At 34.6% G+C, this 22,340-nt stretch overlaps 1 protein-coding gene across 1 annotated transcript in view; it reads left to right on the forward strand.

Annotated features, from left to right (window-relative positions):
* The window catches only part of CNTN5 (contactin 5), a 1,221,314-nt gene that overhangs the window by 1,144,180 nt on the left and 54,794 nt on the right, over nt 1-22,340 (forward strand). Inside the window, exons 18-20 of the mRNA XM_028517441.2 lie at nt 7,288-7,437; nt 18,942-19,012; nt 21,094-21,328. Of these exons, the coding sequence (XP_028373242.1) occupies nt 7,288-7,437; nt 18,942-19,012; nt 21,094-21,328 (456 nt within the window). The remainder of the gene's footprint in view (nt 1-7,287; nt 7,438-18,941; nt 19,013-21,093; nt 21,329-22,340) is intronic.

Genomic DNA, 22,340 nt, shown 5'->3' on the forward strand with positions numbered 1-22,340 from the left:
GGAGTTAAAAAAGAAACATTTACCCATACCTGTAGGAGAAGCTGAGATGGGTAGCCAGGGTGGAGAGGACTGGAGGCAAGGCAGTGGCTGAAGGACCAGGGTGGGCAAGGCAATGGCTGGCAGAGCGGGCAGTCCCACTTTGCTTTGCAAGAGGATAAACTGTGAGGAAGAGCCAGGGATTGAGAGATACTGTGCAACCCAGGGTTCCAGTGCAAGGAAATAAAACCTCAAAACCTCTGACTGAAAAAATTTGTGAGGGTTGAGGCAGCAGGAGAAACTCCCAGCCTCACATGAGAGTTCACTGGAAAGACCCACAGGGTCCTAGAATATACACAAACCCACCCACCTCAGAATCAGCATCAGAAGGGTCCAATTTGCTTGTAAGTAGTGGGGGAAGTGACTAAAAGCAAGCAAGAGCTGAGCAAGTAGCATTGTTCCCTCTCAGATCCCTCCCCCACATACAGCATCATAATGCAGTGATGTGGGTAGCCCTACCCTGGCAAATACCTAAGGCTCCACCCCTTAGTATGTATTAGGCACACTGAGACAAAAAAATATGGCCCAAATGAAAGAACAGATCAAAACTCCAGAAAAAATATAAGTAAGTGATGAAGAGATAGCCAACCTATCACATGCAGAGTTCAAAACACTGGTAATCAGGATGCTCACAAAAATGGTTGAGTATAGTCACAAAGTAGAGGAAAAAGTGAAGGGTACTTAAAGTGAAATAAAGGAAAGTGTACAAGGAACCAGCATTAAAAGGAAGGAAACAAGGACCCAAATCAGCAGTTTGGACCAGAAGGAAGAAATAAACATTCAACCAAACAGAAAAGAATGAAGAAACAAGAATTTAAAAAAATGAGGCTTAGGAACCTCCAGGTCATCTTTAAACATTGCAACGTATAAATCATAGGGGTGCCAGAAGGAGAAGAGGAGGAGCAAGAAATTGAAAACTTATTTGAAAATATAATGGAGAATTTCACCAATCTGGCAAAGGAAATAGACTTCCAGGAAATCCAGGAAGCTCAGAGAGTCCCAAAGAAGTTGGACCCAAGGAAGCAGACACCAAGGCACATCATAATTACATTACCCAAGATTAAAGATAAGGAGGGAATCTTAAAAGCAGCAAGAGTAAAGGAGACAGTTACCTACAAAGGAGTGCCCATAAGACTATCAGCTGGTTTCTCAAAAGAACCCTTTCAGGCAAGAAGGGACTGGAAAGAAGTATTCCAAGTTATGATAGGCAAGGACCTGCATCCATAATTACTCTATGCAGCAAAGCCATCATTTAGAATGGAAGGGCAGATAAAGTGCTTCCCAGATAAGGCCAAGTGAAGCAGTTCATCACCACCAAGCCATTATTAAATGAAATGTCAAAAGGACTTATCTAAGAAAAAGAAGATCAAAACTAGGAACAGTAAAATGACAACAAACTCACAACTATCAACAACCAACCTAAAAAAATGAACTAAACAAATAACTAGAACAGGAAGGGATTCACAAAAATAGAGATCACATGGAAGGTTATCAGCAGGGAGGGGGAGAGGGAGAATGGGAGAAAAGGTACAGGGAATAAGATGCATAAATGGTAGGTATAAAATAGACAGAGGGAGGTTAAGAATAGAATAGGAAATGGAGAAGCCAAAGAACTTACATGTATGACCCATGGACTTGAAGTAAAGTGGGGGAATGATGGTGGGAGGCGGGTACAGGGAGGAGAGGAAGAAAGGGAAGGAAAAAATGGGACAACTGTAATATCATAATCAAAAAATATTTTTAAAAAAGATTCCTTCATACACCAATGTGAAATCAAAGAATTGTGAACTCTTCCTTTTTGACAAATGAAGTAATGAGTTGCATGTGGACCTTCTAGCTGAACACATCTGGATTTAACTGAACACTGCCTACCCCAAAATCAGACACAAATCATGTGACTGTGAATGGGGCTAATTTTCTCATTTTGAAGACAGTATGAAAACAACCATAAAAAATAATTTCACTTGCAGACCCCTCTTCTGGTCAAATTGCTTTTGATTTGGAATCTAACTTTCTTTTTCATATTATTGAGCAGTTATCAGCTGACCTAGCTTTTTACTTTGTGTGTTTAGGAATACCAAAGTTTTTATAATATTAGAATTTATTTGTTATTTTTTACTTATTTCAAATATGTTTATTCACTATTCTTCTATCAGTGGATATTTCTTCTATCTGTGGATATGTTTTCCACTGATTGGTTAATTAAATTTGACAACTAGACTGGATTATTCAGTTTACATTTAATAATTTAATTAAATTATTTGATGCAATTCTTTTACTAGGAAACACATTTTGACAAGCTTTTCTCACTTAATCAATATGAGATTTCCCACTGTCTTTAGTTGCTGTGTGTCCTCTCTGAAGCAGAATGCTGTCTTTGAAACTGACTTATCCCAATTGTTCTAGGAAGAGTATCTTTATAAAATAATACCTGCAAGGCTTTAAAAATAATTACTTTGATATACATTCTCTATTTTCTTTAATATTAACAATATTGTATTTGCAATAAAAATCCTAATTGCTATTGAAAAGTTTGTTTCAAATTTATTTCATATTTTATGTTATTGCATCAAAAATACTAATAATTTCAAGTCCATTTTTTACATTTATTTTATATTCTGAACAAGTAGCAATTAAGTTAAAATTTCTAAATCTTATTTTCATTTTTCTTTTTAAACAGTCATTAGAATTACAGATAGTGGAGAAGATGTGGGATAAGGGAAGGAATCTTGAAATGTATATGATTAAGAAACTGAAAATATATGTAGCTTTTAGAGGAAGAATATTTTCATATTTGAATTAATTTTCTATTTTAACATAAAGCCTAAATAATTACATCAAGATTAAAACAGAAGCTATGCCAATTTTGATCATACCTGTCAATTTGAACTCCCCTTTTATTCATTCAATAATAATTTATTGAGAAGCTTTCAGTTAGTCTTCTAGGCATTTAGAATATATGAGTGAACAAAACAAAACAAAAAATATCTACCTTTGTGAGGAGTGTATTCTCATGGATGAGGACAAATAATAAAGAGAGAACATAGTAAACAAGGATACTAGATAGTATTTTAGAAATTCATTAATGAAAAATAAACATTGTATTGTAAGGATAATCAAAAGTACTGTGATAGGACAATGTATTAGTCTGTGCAGGCTGACACAATAAAATACCACAAACTTAGTGGCTTAAACAACAGAAAATTAACAACAGAAATTTATTTTTCTATAGTTCTGAAGGCTGGAAATTCCAAGATCTAGGTGCCAGCCAATTCAATTTGATTCCTGATGAGAACCTCCCTCTTGACTTACAGATAGAAGCCTTCCCAACTGTGTCTCCACATGGCAGAGAGCAAGGATTCAAGCTCCCTGCTGTCCTTGCTTACAAGGACACAAACCCTATCAGATCAGCGCCCCAGCCTTATGACCTCATTTGACTTTAATTACTTCCTATTTTTCACATAGCTTGAATTAATGTATTAAAAGATAAGACTTACAATATCAGTCCTCCAATGTCTTCCCATTTCTCTCAGGATGAAAATCCAGTCCTGTATGATTTTGCCCTGCCATTCTCTTTCCAAACTCATCTTCAACCATTCTCCCCAAAACTCACTCTGCTCCTGATCTTCTCATGCTTCTGTCATGTACTGACTCTTTGCAGGAATGTCAAACTTACTTTCACTGGGGGGCCACATCAGCCTCTTGGTTGCCTTTAAAGGGCCGAATGTAATTTTAGAACTGTATACATGTAACCACCCTTAATAGTTAAGTGAGAGCTCAGCACTGCTGCTGGGTTGAAACAAGGTGCTGGGCCAGATAAAACAAGGTAGAGGGCCGGATTAGGTCTGCAGACCCTGTGTTTACCACCTGTGCTCTAATGACTTTGCAGTATTTGCTCTGTCCACCTGGGATGCTTCACCCTGGATACTAGCATAGCTACATCTATACTTCCTTAAAAATTTTATTCAAATGTACCTTCTCAATGAGGCTTATCCTGACCACTTTGTTTTAAATTTCAACCTGCCTAAGGAGAAAAAGGAATCCTCATACATTCTTGGTGGGATTGCAAAATGGTGTAGCTACTGTGCAAATCAACAGTATGGTATGTGTTTTCCTCAAAAAAATTAAAAATAGAACTACCCTTTAACCCAATATTTCCATTTCTGGGTATTTATCTGAAGAAATCCAAAAAACTAATTCAAAAAGACATATGCACTCATACGTTCATTGCAACATTGTTTATAATAGGCAAGATATGGAAGCAACCTAATGTCCATCCATAGATAAATAGATAAATAAGATGTGGTACACACAGTAGAACCTCAGTTCTCGAACTTAATTCATTCCAGAAAATTGTTGGACAAGTGATTCATTCAAAAAGCAAATCTCTTTTGTCTCCTGAGAGATATGTGACTGAACATACAGGTACAGCATCACAAACTGAAGTTTTGTTGGGCAATAGAGACATTTTTTCATGAACTACTAGGTCAAAACCAAATTGTTCGATAATCACACACTTGCAAACTGAGGTTTAACTGTATATATATAATTGAGTATTATTCAGCCATGAAAGAGAATGAACTCTTGCCATTTGCAGCCACGTGGATAAACATAGAAGGTATTATGCTAAGTGAGGTAAGTCGGATAGAGAAAGACAAATATCATATGATTCCATCTATATGTGGAATATAAAAAACAAAATAAATGAATAAACAAAACAGATATAAACTCATAAATGCAGAGAACATTGTGATGGTTGCCAGACACTATGGGAGTTAGGGAGATGGGTGAAAAAAGGGAAGGGGTTAAGATGTATAAATCGCCAGTATAAAAACAGTCACAGGGATGTGAAGTACAGCATAGGATATGTCATCAATAATATTATAATAATAATGTATGGTTTTAGATGGGTACTAGATTTATCAGGGTTCACTTTATAAGTTATAAGTCATATAAATATCTAATTACTATGTTGTACACCTGAGACTAATATAATATTGTATGTCAACTATGTAAATTGTAAAAATTATTAAAAATAAATAAATAAATTACAACCTGCCTGTTATGGATTGCATGGGGTCTGCTTCTTCCCAAAGTTCAAATGTTGAAGCTTTAACACTCCAGGATGACTATATTTAGAAATGGAACCTCCAAGGTTACCAAGTAGGTAATTGTACAGGGCCACGCCCAAGTAGGTTTATGGTTGTTCATATAGAAATAACACAATAATAAATAAATAATAATACAAAAATAAAGTCTGTGTTTCATGTATTCACAACTGTAAACTGACTTTTGCCTCACCCTGTATACATGAGCTTGCAGTTTAAGAAATTTAGAATATAGATATAAATTGGGAAATTATTGGCAGATAAGCTGCATTTAAAACTAAGAGATTGCATGTCATCTGCAAGAATATAAGTATAAAATAAAGAAGAATATAAAAGTTGAAAGCAGGAGAGTTCCAACAGTAAGAAGCCATGGAGAGGAGCAACCAGCCAAAGAATACAGAGAGAATCCAATTATTTATTTAAAAAGAAAACTGAGTTCATGAGATGTACTACAAGACAAAGGAATAAAGTCTATCAAGGAAGAGAAAGTAATCAACTGCCAAATACTGATGACATGTCAAGTGTGATAAGGACTGAGAATTGATCATTGATTTTAGCAACATGGAGGTTACTGGTGACTTTGAAAGTAGCAGTTCTAGTAAAATGGTAAGGACTAAAGTCTACAAAAATGGATTCAAGAGATAATGGAAGAGGAATTAATATAATTAAGAACTTTTGCTGCAACAGGAAGTGGAGAATTCAACATATTTCAAAGGAAAGAAATGTTATCATTTGCTTATAGCTGGAGGGAGACAAAGAAAAGATAAAAGAATTAAGGATGACCCCAAGATTTTGGCTACAGCACCCATAAGAATGCAATTGTCATCCACTAATTAAGGAATACTACAAAAGTAGGTAGGAGAACTTAAGGTTGAGAACTTTATGCAAAGAGAAATATCTAATAAGCCATTGGACATATCATTCTGGAGTTTAGGGAAGAGGTTCATTGCTGGAAATTTTGGAGACATCAGCATACAGAGGGTATTTAAAACCATGAGATTAGATCATCTGGAGGAAAAAAATGGGAAAGCTCTAATAGAATGGGCATGCATCTGAAAGATGAAAAGAAACCAGCCATGCAGACAGAAAAAGATAGGGAGGAACAAAACATATGTTAAGTTTTGAATAATATTTCAAACAGAAGAGAATTATGAACTGTGTCAAAGGATGATGTTAGGTCAAGGAAAATGAGGACTTCAGACCTGAGCACAGGGTTTTAGTAACAGAGACCATTGGTGATCTTGACAGGAGTGGTAAGGGTGGAATGCAGGAGGTAAGGGCCCAATTGTGGTGGGCTTGAGAGAGCATGGAAGGAAAATGGAGACAGCAAGCAATAGCACAAATGTCCCTAAAGATATTTTGCTCTAAAAGAAACATAGAAACTGGGTGAAGGATGAAAGGATAGGAAATTTTGAGAGAATTTTGCTTGTTTTGGTTTGGTGGGAAAAATACCTGCATACTCGTATTCTGTGGGGAAACATGCATTAAAGACTTTGGATTATGTGTGTGGGTGGGGGGACAGAGATGACACAGCTGAGATGGACTGGTTACTCTCTTCTATAGTAACTTAACCCTTGAGAACCATTAAGTTTCCTCAAAAGGTATTTAGGTTTCTATGAGAGTTAACAGTTAGAAGAATGTTCAGAAAAAAATGAGTATACAGGGAATTTTGCTAATGATGGATTATGAATCCCAAAGTTTTCACCAAAAGGGTTTCAAAGGGTGAAGGTGAATGGGAACTGGGACAGAAAAGAAAATGAGCAGAATTCTGTGGGGATTAGAATAAAAGAGATGAGAGATGAACTAGAAGTCTGGAGTTGCTTGATGAGACTGATATAAAGAGAAGGGGTGGACAAAATGATTTTTAGTGTAGATAATGGCAAGTCATGCTATGGCAATTCATATGTAAAGATGAGATGAAAGAATTCTAATTAACTACAACAAATTTGACATGTACACATGCTTAATTCTTGAAACTTCATTTTGATTTTACTAATGAGGCCAGAGGTGACACCATGGCCACATATAATAAGGAAGTATGTATCAGCCTGTTCATCCTGTTAGTGCCTATGGTATCCTTGATTGCCATTTGTAACCATTTTCCAGTCTTCCTAATGATATGAAATCTCCTGTCTCTCCATAGTCCCAGAAATCATAACAGGTGACATGGAGTCAGCCATGGCTGTGGACTTGAACCCCTGGGTGGAATATGAATTTAGAGTGGTTGCCACCAATCCCATTGGGACTGGAGATCCAAGCACTCCATCTCGAATGATCCGCACAAATGAAGCAGGTAAGTGTTGGAATACTATTTGGATGTCTCTAATCACTTTGATAGCAAGTTGAATTAAGCATGATTGTTTGCTTAGTATAATTTTTTCCTAACTCATTTACCTAGACATCATAAAACCATTTTAGTTAGAATTCTTGTTTTATTTGTTTTCATTCTCCTTATTTCTACAAATGCTTCAATTTCCTCCCAACCCTTGCAACCACTCATCTTCAAGTGACCATGAAAATGAATTTCTCTTCTTACTGTATACTCATTAATAGAGCAAATCTATAAAATTCAGAATAGATTGACTCACCCTCTTTTTCTCCAGTGATAACAGTTACCTTTAATTACAGTGTACTTCCTTAAAACTCTTTCTGTTGCCCTTCACCAGCTGACCTGGTATAAAGCAGGTTTTGGAAAGACATGGTCTCAACTCAATGCCTTTTTGATATCTGTGTGTAATATAAATATCCATCTGCTTTCTGACTCAGAAAACACAGCATTCTTCTGGTCTATTTTATTTTATTTTATTTTATTATTTTATTTTATTGTTGTTCAAGTATAATTTTCTATCTTTTACTCCCATCCCAGCTCAACTACCCAACCCTCCCCACCTCCCATTTCCACCCGCCCCTAGTTTTTGTCCATGTGACCTTTACACTTGTTCCTATAAACCCTTCCCCTTTCCCCTGAAATTCCCCTGTATTCTTCTAGTCTTTTAGAATGATATATCTCTAATAAAATATTTCTAATGACATGGAAGAGGAATTAAGTTTTATTTTTTTTAATTTAAGATGATTTGCTTACCACCTGGGTGAAGCAGAATAAAAACATTTTTTAGTAGATCTTTAATTACCTTGGACAGGGTTTTATTGAGATTAATCTTTTATGCCCTTGTAAATTTGGATATAAAAATATCTAGTAAAGCACTAGCTTGGACAAACACAAATGTTAATAATGATGAGAACAATCTGAAAGCAATGAAGAAATGGAGGGGTAAATTGCAGATAGACAGAGGGAGAAAAAACAAAATTTAATGACTTTAAACTCAATAATAACATATGATCTCAACAATCATTAGGATGTAAGTTCACTGAGAATGAGGACTTTTGTCTTATTTGCTCACTGTCCAAGCTCTGGCACCTAGGCAGTGTCAGGCACCAGTGCCCTATACATCTTTGTGGAAAGATTAAAAGGGAATATTCCCTTTTTTCCTTCTATATGTCCACAAGCACACAAGTATCAGGGTCAGAGACACATGTGCATAGAAAACTAAGAGTAGGCTCTGTCCATTTTATATTATAGTTACAGAATTGAACCAAAAATGTAACATGTGACTTATTACTGATTAAACAAAGTTTATAATAATAAAAATAAATGATCAAAAGAGTTGACTCTCTGAAGCACATTCAGTTTTGCCTTTAAAAAATGTTTCTCTAAAACACATTGGTTCTTTTTTAAAAAGAAATAAAAAAGAATCCCAAATGTTCAACTTATTGCATTAAGTGTGAATAACTGTACAAAAGATACTCAAATTCTTTCCATGTAAAAATTAAGCAAACAAGAAAATAAGAGATGAAGTAGCCTAAATATGTTGGAAAAGGTTCATTCACAGAAAATCCAACTATTTTGCTTTTGTGATTTTCCTATTACAAGTTGTTTTCCTGCTACTTTTCCAATAGTGTGAGTTTTAAATGAACTTTAACTGCCTGTTTGGATTTTCTTGCATTCAGAAAGTCAGCCATGCCTTCACTGTGTACAGGTGTTCATTAATTGAGAGCATAACAGGTTAGTCGGTCTTCATTTTATGAACCCACTGTGCAGATAGTGAAATAACTGTCAATATTAGTACTTATGTAATTTCTAAAAGGCTCTGACTTATTTTGCATATTGTTAATTGTGTTTAAGCAAAGGCAAAGATTACTGCTTAATTCAGAGGCTCTCCATAAATATTCATTTTAAAAATAAATAATCTATTTGGGATGAAGACTCCTTTGAGATTTTTTATAGTTTAAGTCTCCTCATGCTATTAAAAAGCATTTTTGTAAAAAATACTTTTACTTTTCTAGCTCAAATGTATTCAGATGATGCATTTTAAGTTTTCTCCCTCATCTGTTTCTGCATCTACCTTAATCACACAGCTCCTGTCTCTCCATTTTATCGAGTTTTATATACGGCATTCTTTAGTCCATTAAAATCTTATAGGAGAGAAGAGAAATAGCATGAAAAATGCATGAAATGCTCTCCTTTGAAAGTGAGTTGAGAAGGCATGTGCTGCCTACTTTATGTTTCCTGTGATTTGGAACCACGCAGGGTGAGAGGTACTAATGGTGTTGAACCAAGTATTGAGTTTTGTGCCTGTTTTGTCAAGCAGCACAGATTAAAAGGGACACCAATATCCTGAGATGTTCTCTCCAGCGACACACTCTGCCTCTATTAAGTGCATGTCCTGTATTTTAAAAGATGATCCTGTTCTAATGGACCACATAAACTTTGAAAATCAACAGAGCTGCTTGGAAGAGAAAAGTCTCACATTTGGGATATATAGTTGGAAGTTTTATGTCCCTTTAAAATTATCTTATTTACTAGAATATTCTAAATCCCAAAGCAGCTTTAGTGAGGCATTTTTGCCTTAGAATTGCTCCTTTCCCACACATAAAAAATTCACTTTTCTTTGCAATTTCCTCTAAGATGTATTTTGAATTTTCCAGTCATCAAAACACTGATAGTAGCCAATAAATATAAAATAAATTGATTCAGTCTGACTATCTATTATTAAAATGTCAAAATAATAATATAAATATATTTTTATTTTAATGCATATTTATACTTATTTATTTATAGTTCAATTTTAATACAAGTTTTAAATAGATGATAGATATCCCTATGTTTTATTTTAGAAATGTGTTACATCATCAAAACAGTATATAAATTTCAGTTTCATAATGGAAATGCTTTCTCTGTTGTTTAAAAAGATGACACTCAAGAGAAAAACACATTTTAGGATATGAATTTGAAATACATGCTATAATAGAAGTGAATATATATATATAAATGAATACAGAAATAGCAATTCTCTCATTTAACTAAACTTTAATATTCTATAAGTTATATATTTATAACATAATAATTGAAAGATAAATGAAAAGGAGAAAAAAGAATTATAACAATGTGACCTACAATTTACAAAGGTTTGGTCTCCTCTATAGCATAAAATTTTTATTATTATCAAAACTCTTGGTATAGATCTCAATATTTGCAATTATTATTTTAAATCATGATGAATTTTATGTACCTATAATTACTAGTTTGAGTTTTGGAGTTAGGCAGATCTAGATTCATGTTCTTCTCCACCACTTATTAGTAAAAAAACATGGGTAAGATACATACATTGCTCCAAGGCTCAATTTTCTATTATAAAATGGGGATATTAGCACTACCTACCTCTTTGGGTCATTGTATTAAATAAGATAATGCATGTAATGAGCTTAGCATAGTGTCTGGCACATAGTAAATGCTTCATATCAGCCACTTGTTATTATCATTGGTTTTTATTGAGTTATTACTTTATTAAGTGAAAATTAAACCATAGAAATTATGCATAAATTGCTTTTATCATATTGAAGAAACATTTTCAGGTTAAACATATGTTTGTCAATACAGTTAGAGCCATCCTGTGTCTTGGCTTGCAGCTAGCTCCTCCAAAACACTCTCCCAGCCAGAAGTCTCTGCTGCAGAATGGGTGCATCAGGCCCTGCGACTCAAACCACTTGAAAGGCCTGGGAGTCAAGAGAACCTTTCAGAGTCTGGTGCACAGTTCAGAGCAGGCCTCTCCTCTAAATCCCCATGTCTAGCCTTTCTAGGGTCTCATTCTGTAAGTGGATTGTGATATTGTCCCAACAAGTAGACATTTTCTTTGGCTCTGAAAGCACAGACAAGACAAAAGGAGCAGACAAAAAGTGTGTCAAATGAAACGTCATGCTTTAAAAAAGTTTGTTCCACATTCAAATAGTTTTCAAGTTGCTTAGTATCCTGTGTTCTATCTTACAATTTCTTCTTTGACAGTGAAATGGAAAATGCCACACACATATTTCTGTCCACAAAAGGAAAGATATTTTTTCTATATTTAAGAGATTAATGTTCAGCCAGATCAATATGAGTATCAAGAAGACAGATGAAAATTTTTTCTAGCCTTTGCACTTTTCACACTATAACATTATGTAACTGGTGTACTAACAGACTGAACTCTGTGGAGTTTAAACATAAAATAGTCTTCTTTTTCTCTTACCATGGCTTTCCAACATACTCTGTCTGATTTCTGGCTTCAGCCTCACCTGTATCCAAGGCATGTTTAGGTACTAGAGAAGTCTCATTCTCAGGTTTTAAATTTTTTTTATTTAAATAAAAACTTTAACTTCCAATGGCATGTTTTTATCCCTCCATCCCAGCACAGGTTTGACCCAAATGTATTTACCTGTCTTTTTTTTTATTTCCACTTCCTTCCCCCACCTTCCAACTGCTGCTCTGCAACTTTCCAACCAAGACAAAAGGACGAGGAAAAACCACTTAGGCGGTAGAATTTGCAATTCTCACATGTTGTTGAGTGCTCCATGTGATGGCATTTGTCCACGTAATGCTTCTTTCTTTTGCATACATCGTGTACTTTGGAGACTCTCCTGTCCCCTAGCAGACAGCCCTATTGGGTGTGATCCCAACCAGCCTATTCAAGCCCACCTCCCATAATGTCGACTTGGATCACAGCAGTTATTTCACATTCCTGTGCTGCCAGTTCTAGAAATACAGTGTTCTCAAATATTAATTTGCTCTCTGCTCTAGTGACATTGTGTGGGGCTGGGCCATCATGCAAAATTCCAAAGCATCAGCCAGTATGTAAGGAGTAAGCATCTGTACTCTCCACAGCGGTTGTTTTGATCTTCTTCTCACTTAGCTTGAGGGGAAATGACACTCCCACTTCTCTTCTACTGACTACTGGTGGGGGGAGGGAGCTGCCACAGCACATCCATCTGCTACACCGACAACTTCTTCAAAACATTCCTTGTGCTAAAATCATATGTATATGAGCTGGAGGGAGGCAATAGGAAAGAAGATGAAAATTTTTTTTCTCTATTTCTTAGCATTTCTATGGTTTCACCTAGCCCACATTGCTTTAGCTCCTGAAGTTATACGTGATTCATCCCCAGTCCAGAGAAGACTCATTTAACTTCCTACTACAATTTCTTTAGTGCTGTACATCATCTTCCTACTTCTGCAAGGATCTTGCTTTGTTCATATCTATATCTTCACCATTCTTGTCCATGATAATTTCTTGGGAAATCTCTCTGAGCTCAAAAGTTATGGAAGGAACACAATAAAATACTATTGCAATATGAGATAGAGTTAAATTTCTTTTCTCTAGGGGTATGTGGATATGCTTTGTAAATGGCATTTAATGGGACTTTGAAAGGCAGACCAAATAGGACTGAGGCAGAATTATTTATAGGGGGGATTAAAACTACAGTTATCAGGCACTGGTGTGTACAGAGAAAAAGCATAAGGCTATTTGTGGGGGTTTTAAGGTCACTCCAGGCTATGTTTCTAAGAGAAATACTGCATCAAAAATACAAAGCATTCTGCTGAAATAATTGGGAAATTCTAAAATGAAATACTATTAATGAGCATTACAGCTTTCTTCAACCCAATGAATAATATAATTACATTAAATAAAAGAAATGGTTCTTAGTAATGTTAAAAGAAGGCAAAAATCATGTCAAGCAGCCTCTAAGACCAAATCTCAATAATTAGAGAAAAGAAGAAAACAGTATAGCTTGTAGAGCAGACAGTACTTTAAATCATAAAACCACTTTGGTCCAGGCAAGTCTTTTCTACAAAATGTATACAAAAAATAGACAGTTTTACAGGTACTGTGCAAACAAAGATGGTAACTTTAACAAATTCTTTTCTAACAGCAACTTCACTAATTGTTAGACATGTCTTTTAATGATAAATAATAAGATGATGGAAGTACAGAAGATTTAAGCATGAAAGATAAATGGAGAATAAGAGGTTATCAACCCAGGAGTAAGCACAAGACACTCAAATTTGAGACTTGCTAACTTTCCAGCCCCTGTAATACCATATACCAGTCCTGAATTGTGAGCCATGACCCAAGCCCTATGCTAAACACTTGCCTTTTATTATGCCATTTAATTCTCGTATTAACTCTCTAAAGCAAGGAATGTTTATTCTTATTTTATAGAATGGTTGTCATTCATGAGAAGGTTCATAAGTCAGAGAAATTGTACATTACCTAAAATATCCTACCAACCTGTTTTGCAAACCAAAAATTTTATACTGCCTAGGTTTCCAAATTAAAACAAGGTGAGCCAAAACTGAAAGCACAATTCCCATGGAACTATCAGAACAATATTATACAGATTTCCAAAAAGATATTTTATTTCCAGATCACGTGTCAATAGATTCATACTGAACTTTTAGTGCTTACCATAGAAAATGTCACTACTTCCTCTTTTTCCAATCTAAGTAGATAATAACATTAGGTAACAGGTATACATTATAGTTCCAGACATTGTGATAAGTAATTATGAAAATGACTTTAAAATGCAGGTAACATCATTATCTCCATGAGGCAACTAAAGGACAAAGAAGTTAAGAGATGTTTCCAGCCAACCAGCCAGAATAGTGGAAGCGGGATTCGAGCCCAGATCTCTCACTCCCACAAGAACACTTTTACCATTTGTGTGCGCCTCTGTACTTATGCTGTCAAAGGCTTAAAAGCATTCTTTGAACTCTTTAGGAAACACCACTGGTATTTTTTATGTTGGAAACTCTTTAAATTTAAATATTTCTATCTGTAAAGTAAGCTTCAATGATAATTGGTTAACTAAAATATTAATGTGCCATGTACTTCAACTCAGGTAGGGAAAAGAAGTTTTTGAATTTCCCTCTTGACTCTCACCTTTACTATATAAACAAACCTCTTCATTCTTTCTATTCATCTATAACTTTCTTTCCAGACCACTCACTGGATTACCATTAAACTTCTAAATTGTGTTGCCTCCCCAGGTCTCTAATAAAGCTATAATAATACAATGAGCCATCTAAACATACACTGTAGTAGGTGCTGGAAATTATTTAGGGAAAAAGAGACACTGGCAGATAATTATATTCTGCCTTCTTTTGTTTAGAAGAAGGCAGAATACAATTTAATTAATTTATTTGAATGTTTTTATTATTTTTATTAATGTTTGAATATAGTTGTCTCCATTTTCCCACTATCATTTTCCCCAACCCCACCTACTCCCCCACCCTCTATCCTCCCCATCTTTGGCTTTGTCCATGGGTCCTTTATACATGTTTTTTGATGCCCCTTCGTTTCTTTCCACCATTATTGCCCTCCCCCATCCCTTCTAGTTATAGTCAGTTTGTTCTTAATTTCAATGTCTCTGGTTATATTTTGCCATGTTAATTAAAGCATATTGTTAGTGTGTCTGATTTTGCTAAAACTATTATACTTAGAGTTCTTTGAGATTCATGCTTAAATTCATGCATGCTTAAACTAAAGTAATACACTGTATTTTGGTCACTCTGAATATTTACAACAATATTTTCAATGTATACAGTGAAAAGAAATAATAGTCTATATTTTGACATGCCAGGAAAGGCACTAAGAAAGATGAACGAACATTTTCAGCTTGTGGGAAAACATATTAATTACTTTATCTGTTCATGGAAGAGCATTGCTCAGAAAGAAATTTAGGAGAATCAAAGTTTAATCTGTTAACCATGCATATGAGTTGATTCTCTAAGATAATAAACTCAGAACATTTATCAGTAAATGACTAAGGGAGAAAAGCATCTAGCTCCTTAATTCCAAGTGAGTTTTCATTAATTACATTGAAAATATATTTTGTTTTTAAGTTCATGTATGTTTCTCTGAACTCAGTGAAAGCATTTATTAGATGTTTGATTATATTAATTTTATATTTCTAACAGGAATTATAGAACTTTTACACCAGTATGCTAAAACATTAGGTCAAATTTGTATATATCATAAATGTGTTGTTTTATAAATAAAAGTACATAATAAAAACCAGTAGAGTCCAAAGCATGGACTACAGAAATAACTGTGTGCCACTAACTTGAAAATGAATGCATGTGGGTTCATCTGCATATAATTAAGAAATTTAAGCCAATTAGAGTGCCCATTTCACACATTGTGATCCTGAGAGGGAAATATAATTTCTGAGATGCAGCTATGAAAGCCTTGTATTTTCTGTTTGGTTTTACAGTTTTATTGAAATGTAATTGACAGAGAATATATCAGTTTATGGTTTACAACTCCAGGACTTGATACACGTATATGAATATATTGTGAAAAGATTACCACAATAGGTTTAGTTAACATCCATCACTTCACATAGTTAAAAAAATTTTTTAGATGAGAACTTTTCATACCAACTCTCTTAGCAACTTTCAGATACACAGTGCAATACTGGTAACTACAGTCACCATGCTGTACGTTACATCTCCATGACTTATTTATCTTATAACTGGACGTCTGTAGCTTTGACCACCTTCACCCATTTTCTGTGGCCCCCACACCCCATTCCTGGGAACCACCAATCTGTGCTTGGTGTGTTTAGATTCCACATGTGTTTGTCTTTCTCTGTCAAACTTATTTTACTTAGTATAATTTCTTCAAGGTGCATCCATGTTGTGACAAGTGGCAGGATTTTCTTCTTTTTATGGCTGAATTATATTTCATATTACATAAATAATATACATACACATACCACACTTTCTTCATCTATTCATCAGTTGATGGACACAGGTTTTTATTTAAAAATAGTTTTTTTATACACATACACTACTAAAGCACAATGAACTATAACTCTTTTTTGTTTAATTTAATGTAAATTAAAATTGGAGGTAGCTTGAGAAAAAGAATATCTTATTTCTTTATATTGAGTTAATTATGTGATATCTTCTCCTGAAAAGAAATTAGCAGCAATAGAAAAACCTCAGAGACTGATTTCAAATGATAAAAGGAATTTTATGCAATCTGAGTTATTTATGTATAATCAACATAGAAATTACCCAGGGAAGCAAGTTAAATCATACGAAGTTTTATTTTGCTTTCTTGTTTACTTCAAAAAGGGAATTTTCATCAAAATTTTTACCAGTTTCTTTTTTATTTCTTTACTCAAAAAGTTAACACTTTTGAGAAATGTTAAATATGTCTCCTCAAAATACAAGCATTAATAAGCTGTGGAACACTACTATCAAGCTTTAGGTGAAAAGTTTCAACATCAAATATTCACTTGTACTTCATTCTACTCATCTGTGAAACGAGCTTCAAGAGATGCCCACTGGAAAGCCTGAGCCTACTCTACAACTCTAATCTGGAGCTTCCACACATCCTTTTTTTAGATGATGTTTGACAGCTGAATAAAATAAGAAAGGAATGTCAATGCCAATCTTTCCACAAAACCCATAATGCAAAATTCAGGATGGTGTCCTCAAAGAATAGATTCAAAGTCCTAAAATAAATATAGTCTTAGCCATTTTGATGTAATAGACAAAGTAGGTGGTTCTGACAGAGAGTACCTGTAACATTATTTGGCTCTTAGTTGTCAGAGATTAATGTGAGCCTTGTGGGGGGAAAGGGTGCTGAGTGCACTTTTTTTATAAACAAACAAATGATACTAAGAGAAGCCATAATGCTATAACATTATAACAAATTAACTTGCTTCCACTCTTTATCTGACCACTCATTAATGGTCATGATATTTAGAACATTGAGATTAGCCACTGAGGGAATATTTGGAGCCTTGCATCTCTATCTTTTTACACATATGGTTAAATCAGCTCCCCTCCTATGTGCCTTCCTCATACCACCCACTTGAAAAGGAATTTAGAGTCCTGGCTGGCGTAGCTCAGTGGATTGAGCGTGGGCTGGGAACCAAAGTGTCCCAGGTTCTATTTCCAGCCAGGGTACATGCCTGGGTTGCAGGGCATAACCCCCAGCAACCGCACATTGAAGTTTCTCTGTCTCTCTCTCTCTATCTCCCTCCCTTCCCTCTCTAAAAATAAATAAATAAAATCTTTAAAAAAAACCTTTAAAAAAAAAGAAAAGGAATTTAGAATTAGTCTTATATAGCACTGGTTTGGTGACATGGTGGCAAGGCACACTGATATGTCACAGGTTATTATATGTAGTGAAAATTATCATTACCAAAAATCTCATATTAAATGATTTGCTTGTGTTTGTATAAATAGGATATTCATAGTTATTACTATAGATAACACCATAGGGTTTTTCTCATTTGAATTCCTTATGATTTCTTGAATGGTAGACAAATAGGGTATCCAATTCCATGCAATTCTGGGGGGATTTATGAGAGTGAACTCCACAGATGTGTAATCTTTAGAATAGATGTAACTGTGAAAAAAGACCAGTGGCAGCTGTTGTATACATGCTTCTGCGTGGGCATGAACAAGAGAAAAAAGCTCATGTTCATGGAGAAAAGTGCCCAGGGATGCTTAAGTTTGGACCTTAGCAAATTAAGCTTATTTATTTCAGTGGTGCCAATTACATATTCACAGTTTTCTCTTCTACCTCTCTGGCTGAACAAGAATTTTTTCTTTCTAGCAGAATATACATTCTGCATAAGTTTTCCTGATATATAAAATGCTGTGTGCATATCTTCCAGTAATTAATAGTCTTTCAGAGAGGTACGTAATACATGGGAGTGAATTTATTATTTATGAGTGTCAGTGTTGTTTAAAAACTATATTCTGAGACATAAATCCAATGCTGAAGTGTAAAATCACTACTACAGGCTCATAGCCTAGAAAATGATTTCTTTTAATAGTTTCTTTCATTTAACAGTTCTTCATTTGAAAATGTTTCCTTTCAACTGCAGATTTTGTGGTTTGGTGCAGTGAAGGGGAAATTTATTTCTTTGACATATTTATTATTTTAATATTTATTTTAAAAAGTTTTACCGGGTGCTTATATAATTTTTCAGTTTGCAGAGATATTCATTCTTAGATATTTTTAAAGTGTTTATTTATTTAAATAAGTTTGCCTTCCATGGAAGTATCACTAAGATTTCTGTAGAGCTCTTTAGGCACTTCTCATAAAGCAGTGATGCTAATATCAACCTGGATTTTCCAGGGAGCCTTTAAGCCCTAAAACCACACAAAAGAATCACATCGCTAGAAAGGAGAAAATTTGTCAGACAAAATCTAACTAACCATTAGTAGATGCCCTTAACTATAGTGTTCATTATAATTTAGACTTTAATATCACAGAGCATTTATAGGAGGAATGGTTTGGGGATACAATATGTGGCCATGAAAAATACACATCACTCATAATTTGAAAGCAGAGTACCTGACAAAAATCTTGTGTTAATACTGAATATCACCACTCTAAATTCAAACACTTGAGTTTTAAATCTATTTTTTATTCACTCTCTGCCTATTTTTATCCACAGTTCCAAAGATAGCACCCACCAATGTAAGTGGAAGAAGTGGAAGGCGGCACGAGTTAGTCATTGCCTGGGAGGTAAGAATGCCTATATTCACATGTCAGAACTTGTTGATTCCTTAGGAAATAATGCTACATATGTAGTATCTGTAGTTGGTACAGAGAAACTGAGTAATTTCCCTTTAACTTAGGCAAAGAAACTTTTTGAGCATGCCATTACTCACATATTGTCCTTTCTCATTTTCATACGAGGCTCCTGTTGACTTTTCTCCAAGTCTGTGGAATGCCCTCCTGTCATACAGGCTATCTCAGGATAAAGTTTGAATAATTAAAATCCATCCCCTCATATATTACTTCAGATGTTTGTTTGGTTTAGCTTGATATTTAATTATTTCACAATTAAGTAGCACCCTTGACTTAATTTGGAGACTAAAACCATTGAGGAGGAAGGAACTGACCACCCCTGAATTTGTGGCATGGTACCTCGGTTACATCACTTATCTCATACAACAATTATATTAGTGGGGAAATTTTTTGTATTAAAAACTGTGAAACTGAGGCAGGGTGTAACCACCTTCTCTGAAAAGTAGTGGGATGGTGACTTTGATTACAAAACATATGTTCTTTTGTCTCCCTCACCATATGATCTTTAAAGTTTCTTGTCAAAGGAAACAAGTGTGAGACATATATTTATTTTTTTTATGAAGCCACTTCCTTTTTTGATGATAAATACCTTATTATTTAATATAGTAATGTAGTTCAAAAAACTATGCCTTAGAATATGGAAATGGAATTTAAATGAAAATGTCTACTGGAAAAAACTAAACAAATTCCTGACAGTCTGTGAGAACAATGATAAAATAAACAAAAAATATTCTTTTCCCCATAAGAAATTTTCCATGAGCGCATCCTCTGTGCTGTTTTTATGTTTATTCCCCTCTTCTTCAGTAAAACGTTTTGTCTTTTTTTTTTTTTTTATTTCTGCAGAGGTACTTCCTGGCACCTGAACTTCTTTTAGATCCAATCTGTCTAAATGGAATTGTCTTCCCTGTATCAGTTTTGTGTCCAAGTCAGCTCAGGCTGCTATGACAAAAATTGTATAGACTGGGAGGCTTAGAAATGACAGAAATGTATTTCTCCCAGTTCTGGCAGCTGGAAGTCCACAATCAAGGTGCCAGCAGGTTCAGATCTGGTGAGGGCCTGATTCCTGGTTCACAGACAGCCGTTTTCTTATTGTGTCCTCACATAGCACAGAGAGAGCTCTCAAGTCTCTTTTATGAGACCACTAACCCCATTTATGAGGGCTCTTTCCTCATAACCAAATCACCCAACAAAGTCTTGTCTTCTAATAGTATCACATTGGAGGTGAGGATTTCATCACATAAATTTGGGGGGAGATATAAAATTCAGTCCACAGTACTTTGATTTTATAGTCTTTGTCTCTTTTATTCCACTCAATACAGAATTTTTCCTCAAATCAAAATTCAAAAGAAAAACTGTTTAGCAAATATGTATTGAGTATCCTCAATGTGCTGATCATTGTGCTAGGCTAGTAACTGCTCCATCGACTTACTAGTCAATCACAATTGCTTCTTTTGATGTTGTGCCATTGATGCCCATTTAACAAACTTAAATGTAAGCAGTATAATACAGGAAGATTCTTGAACAAATATTATTGTCCATTTTGCATATGTTAGAAAAGCACAAAAGCAATAGAAAAAACAGTAGTAAAAAAGTCTTACATTAATGTCTCCTAGATTTTCTGTATGAGGGGCTCCACAGAGAATTACTAGTGACAAGGTTTTCCTGGCCACCAGAACATGTGACATTTTCCACAACATGTTCAAATCTAGTGTGGAATCCAAGGACCTTCATTTCATATACTGGACTAACAGGAACAAATTTGTTTCACTTCAGTTTTCAGTACCCTTGGTACTTTTATTAAATACCAACTAGTATCATTTAATTTTTCATCCTTTACCTGTAAAACCTTTTAAATTTCCAGTGACTGCCAAGTGATTATGCTATGGTGGCTTTTAAGGTAGTATAAAGATTTGAGTCTCCTTTTCTCTAGTTATCCATAATTTTTAAAAATGTTAAGTTTTGGAAGAAGTGGGTTTTTAATTCATTATTTTGCTGATAATTAATTGCTTTTTTAGCCAGTATCTGAAGAGTTTCAGAATGGGGAAGGCTTCGGCTACATTGTGGCTTTCAGGCCCAATGGAACACGTGGTTGGAAAGAGAAAATGGTGACATCTTCGGAAGCTTCAAAATTCATTTATCGAGATGAAAGTGTCCCTCCTCTTACTCCCTTTGAAGTTAAAGTTGGCGTTTATAACAATAAAGGGGATGGACCTTTCAGTCAAATTGTGGTCATATGTTCAGCAGAAGGAGGTCAGTTTCTTTATCCTTATTATTTTTATTCAAAATATATAAATATTTTATTTTGTTATATGAATGATACATTATTGTACAAATTATTAGAAAACACAGTTACAACAAAAGGAAAATAAAACACCTATTGCCCCACTATACTTTTTATATACATTTTTCAGATATTTTTCCAGATTATTTTTATTCAAAAAAATTTATCATTTCATATATATTGCTTCCTGTTCTTCACTCTTTAATGGTATATGGCAACTATCTTTCCATGACAATAACAATGTTAGTAATGTCTGTAGCGTATTCTACTCTCTGGATGGACATTTTACCAATCTTTTTTGGTTTGAAATTTAAATAATTTTATATTTTAACCCATTAAATTTAAACTTGTATGAAATAAATTTAAATGAATATTCCATTTATGTGACCAATAAATATTTATTACTAACCTCATACACACAGCATTGTACTAATAAAGGGGTTTCAGACAAGACTTTCTGTTGGAAGATTTTCACATGTGACATCTTTCAATCCTCTTGACAATGCTGCCTAATAAGCATTGTTATCCTCTTTGTAGAGAAAGAGAAATTCAAGTTCAGGAAAGTTAAAGGTTACACAGCTTGTAACTGAGAATAGAAGCAGGCCTATGTAATGATTAAATCCTTGATTTTCCTGTAGCACACTGCCTTCATATGCATAAGCTCATATAGTTCTCAACACAAAACTACCATGTAAGCAGGACCTAGTAGGCAATATACCCATTACTCAGCTTCCTACATCAAAATCCTGGGTTCTGTTAAGTTTTAAAACAAAAATCCAATTTTCTGAGAGATCTTACCTTTAAAATCAGCTTTTCTTCTTAATCTTTTTATTCAAGTGCAAAATTTCAATTGGCCCTGAGAGTAAAAATAATGCCTTACATACCCTGAATTTGACAAATGACTGAGAAAATGTCCCACCAAAAGCAACACTTACTAGACCTTCCAAATAATTATTGTCTTTATAAACTGACCTTTTTACT

Source organism: Phyllostomus discolor, chromosome 6, assembly GCF_004126475.2.
Source record: "Phyllostomus discolor isolate MPI-MPIP mPhyDis1 chromosome 6, mPhyDis1.pri.v3, whole genome shotgun sequence".
Classification (NCBI taxonomy): domain Eukaryota; kingdom Metazoa; phylum Chordata; class Mammalia; order Chiroptera; family Phyllostomidae; genus Phyllostomus; species Phyllostomus discolor.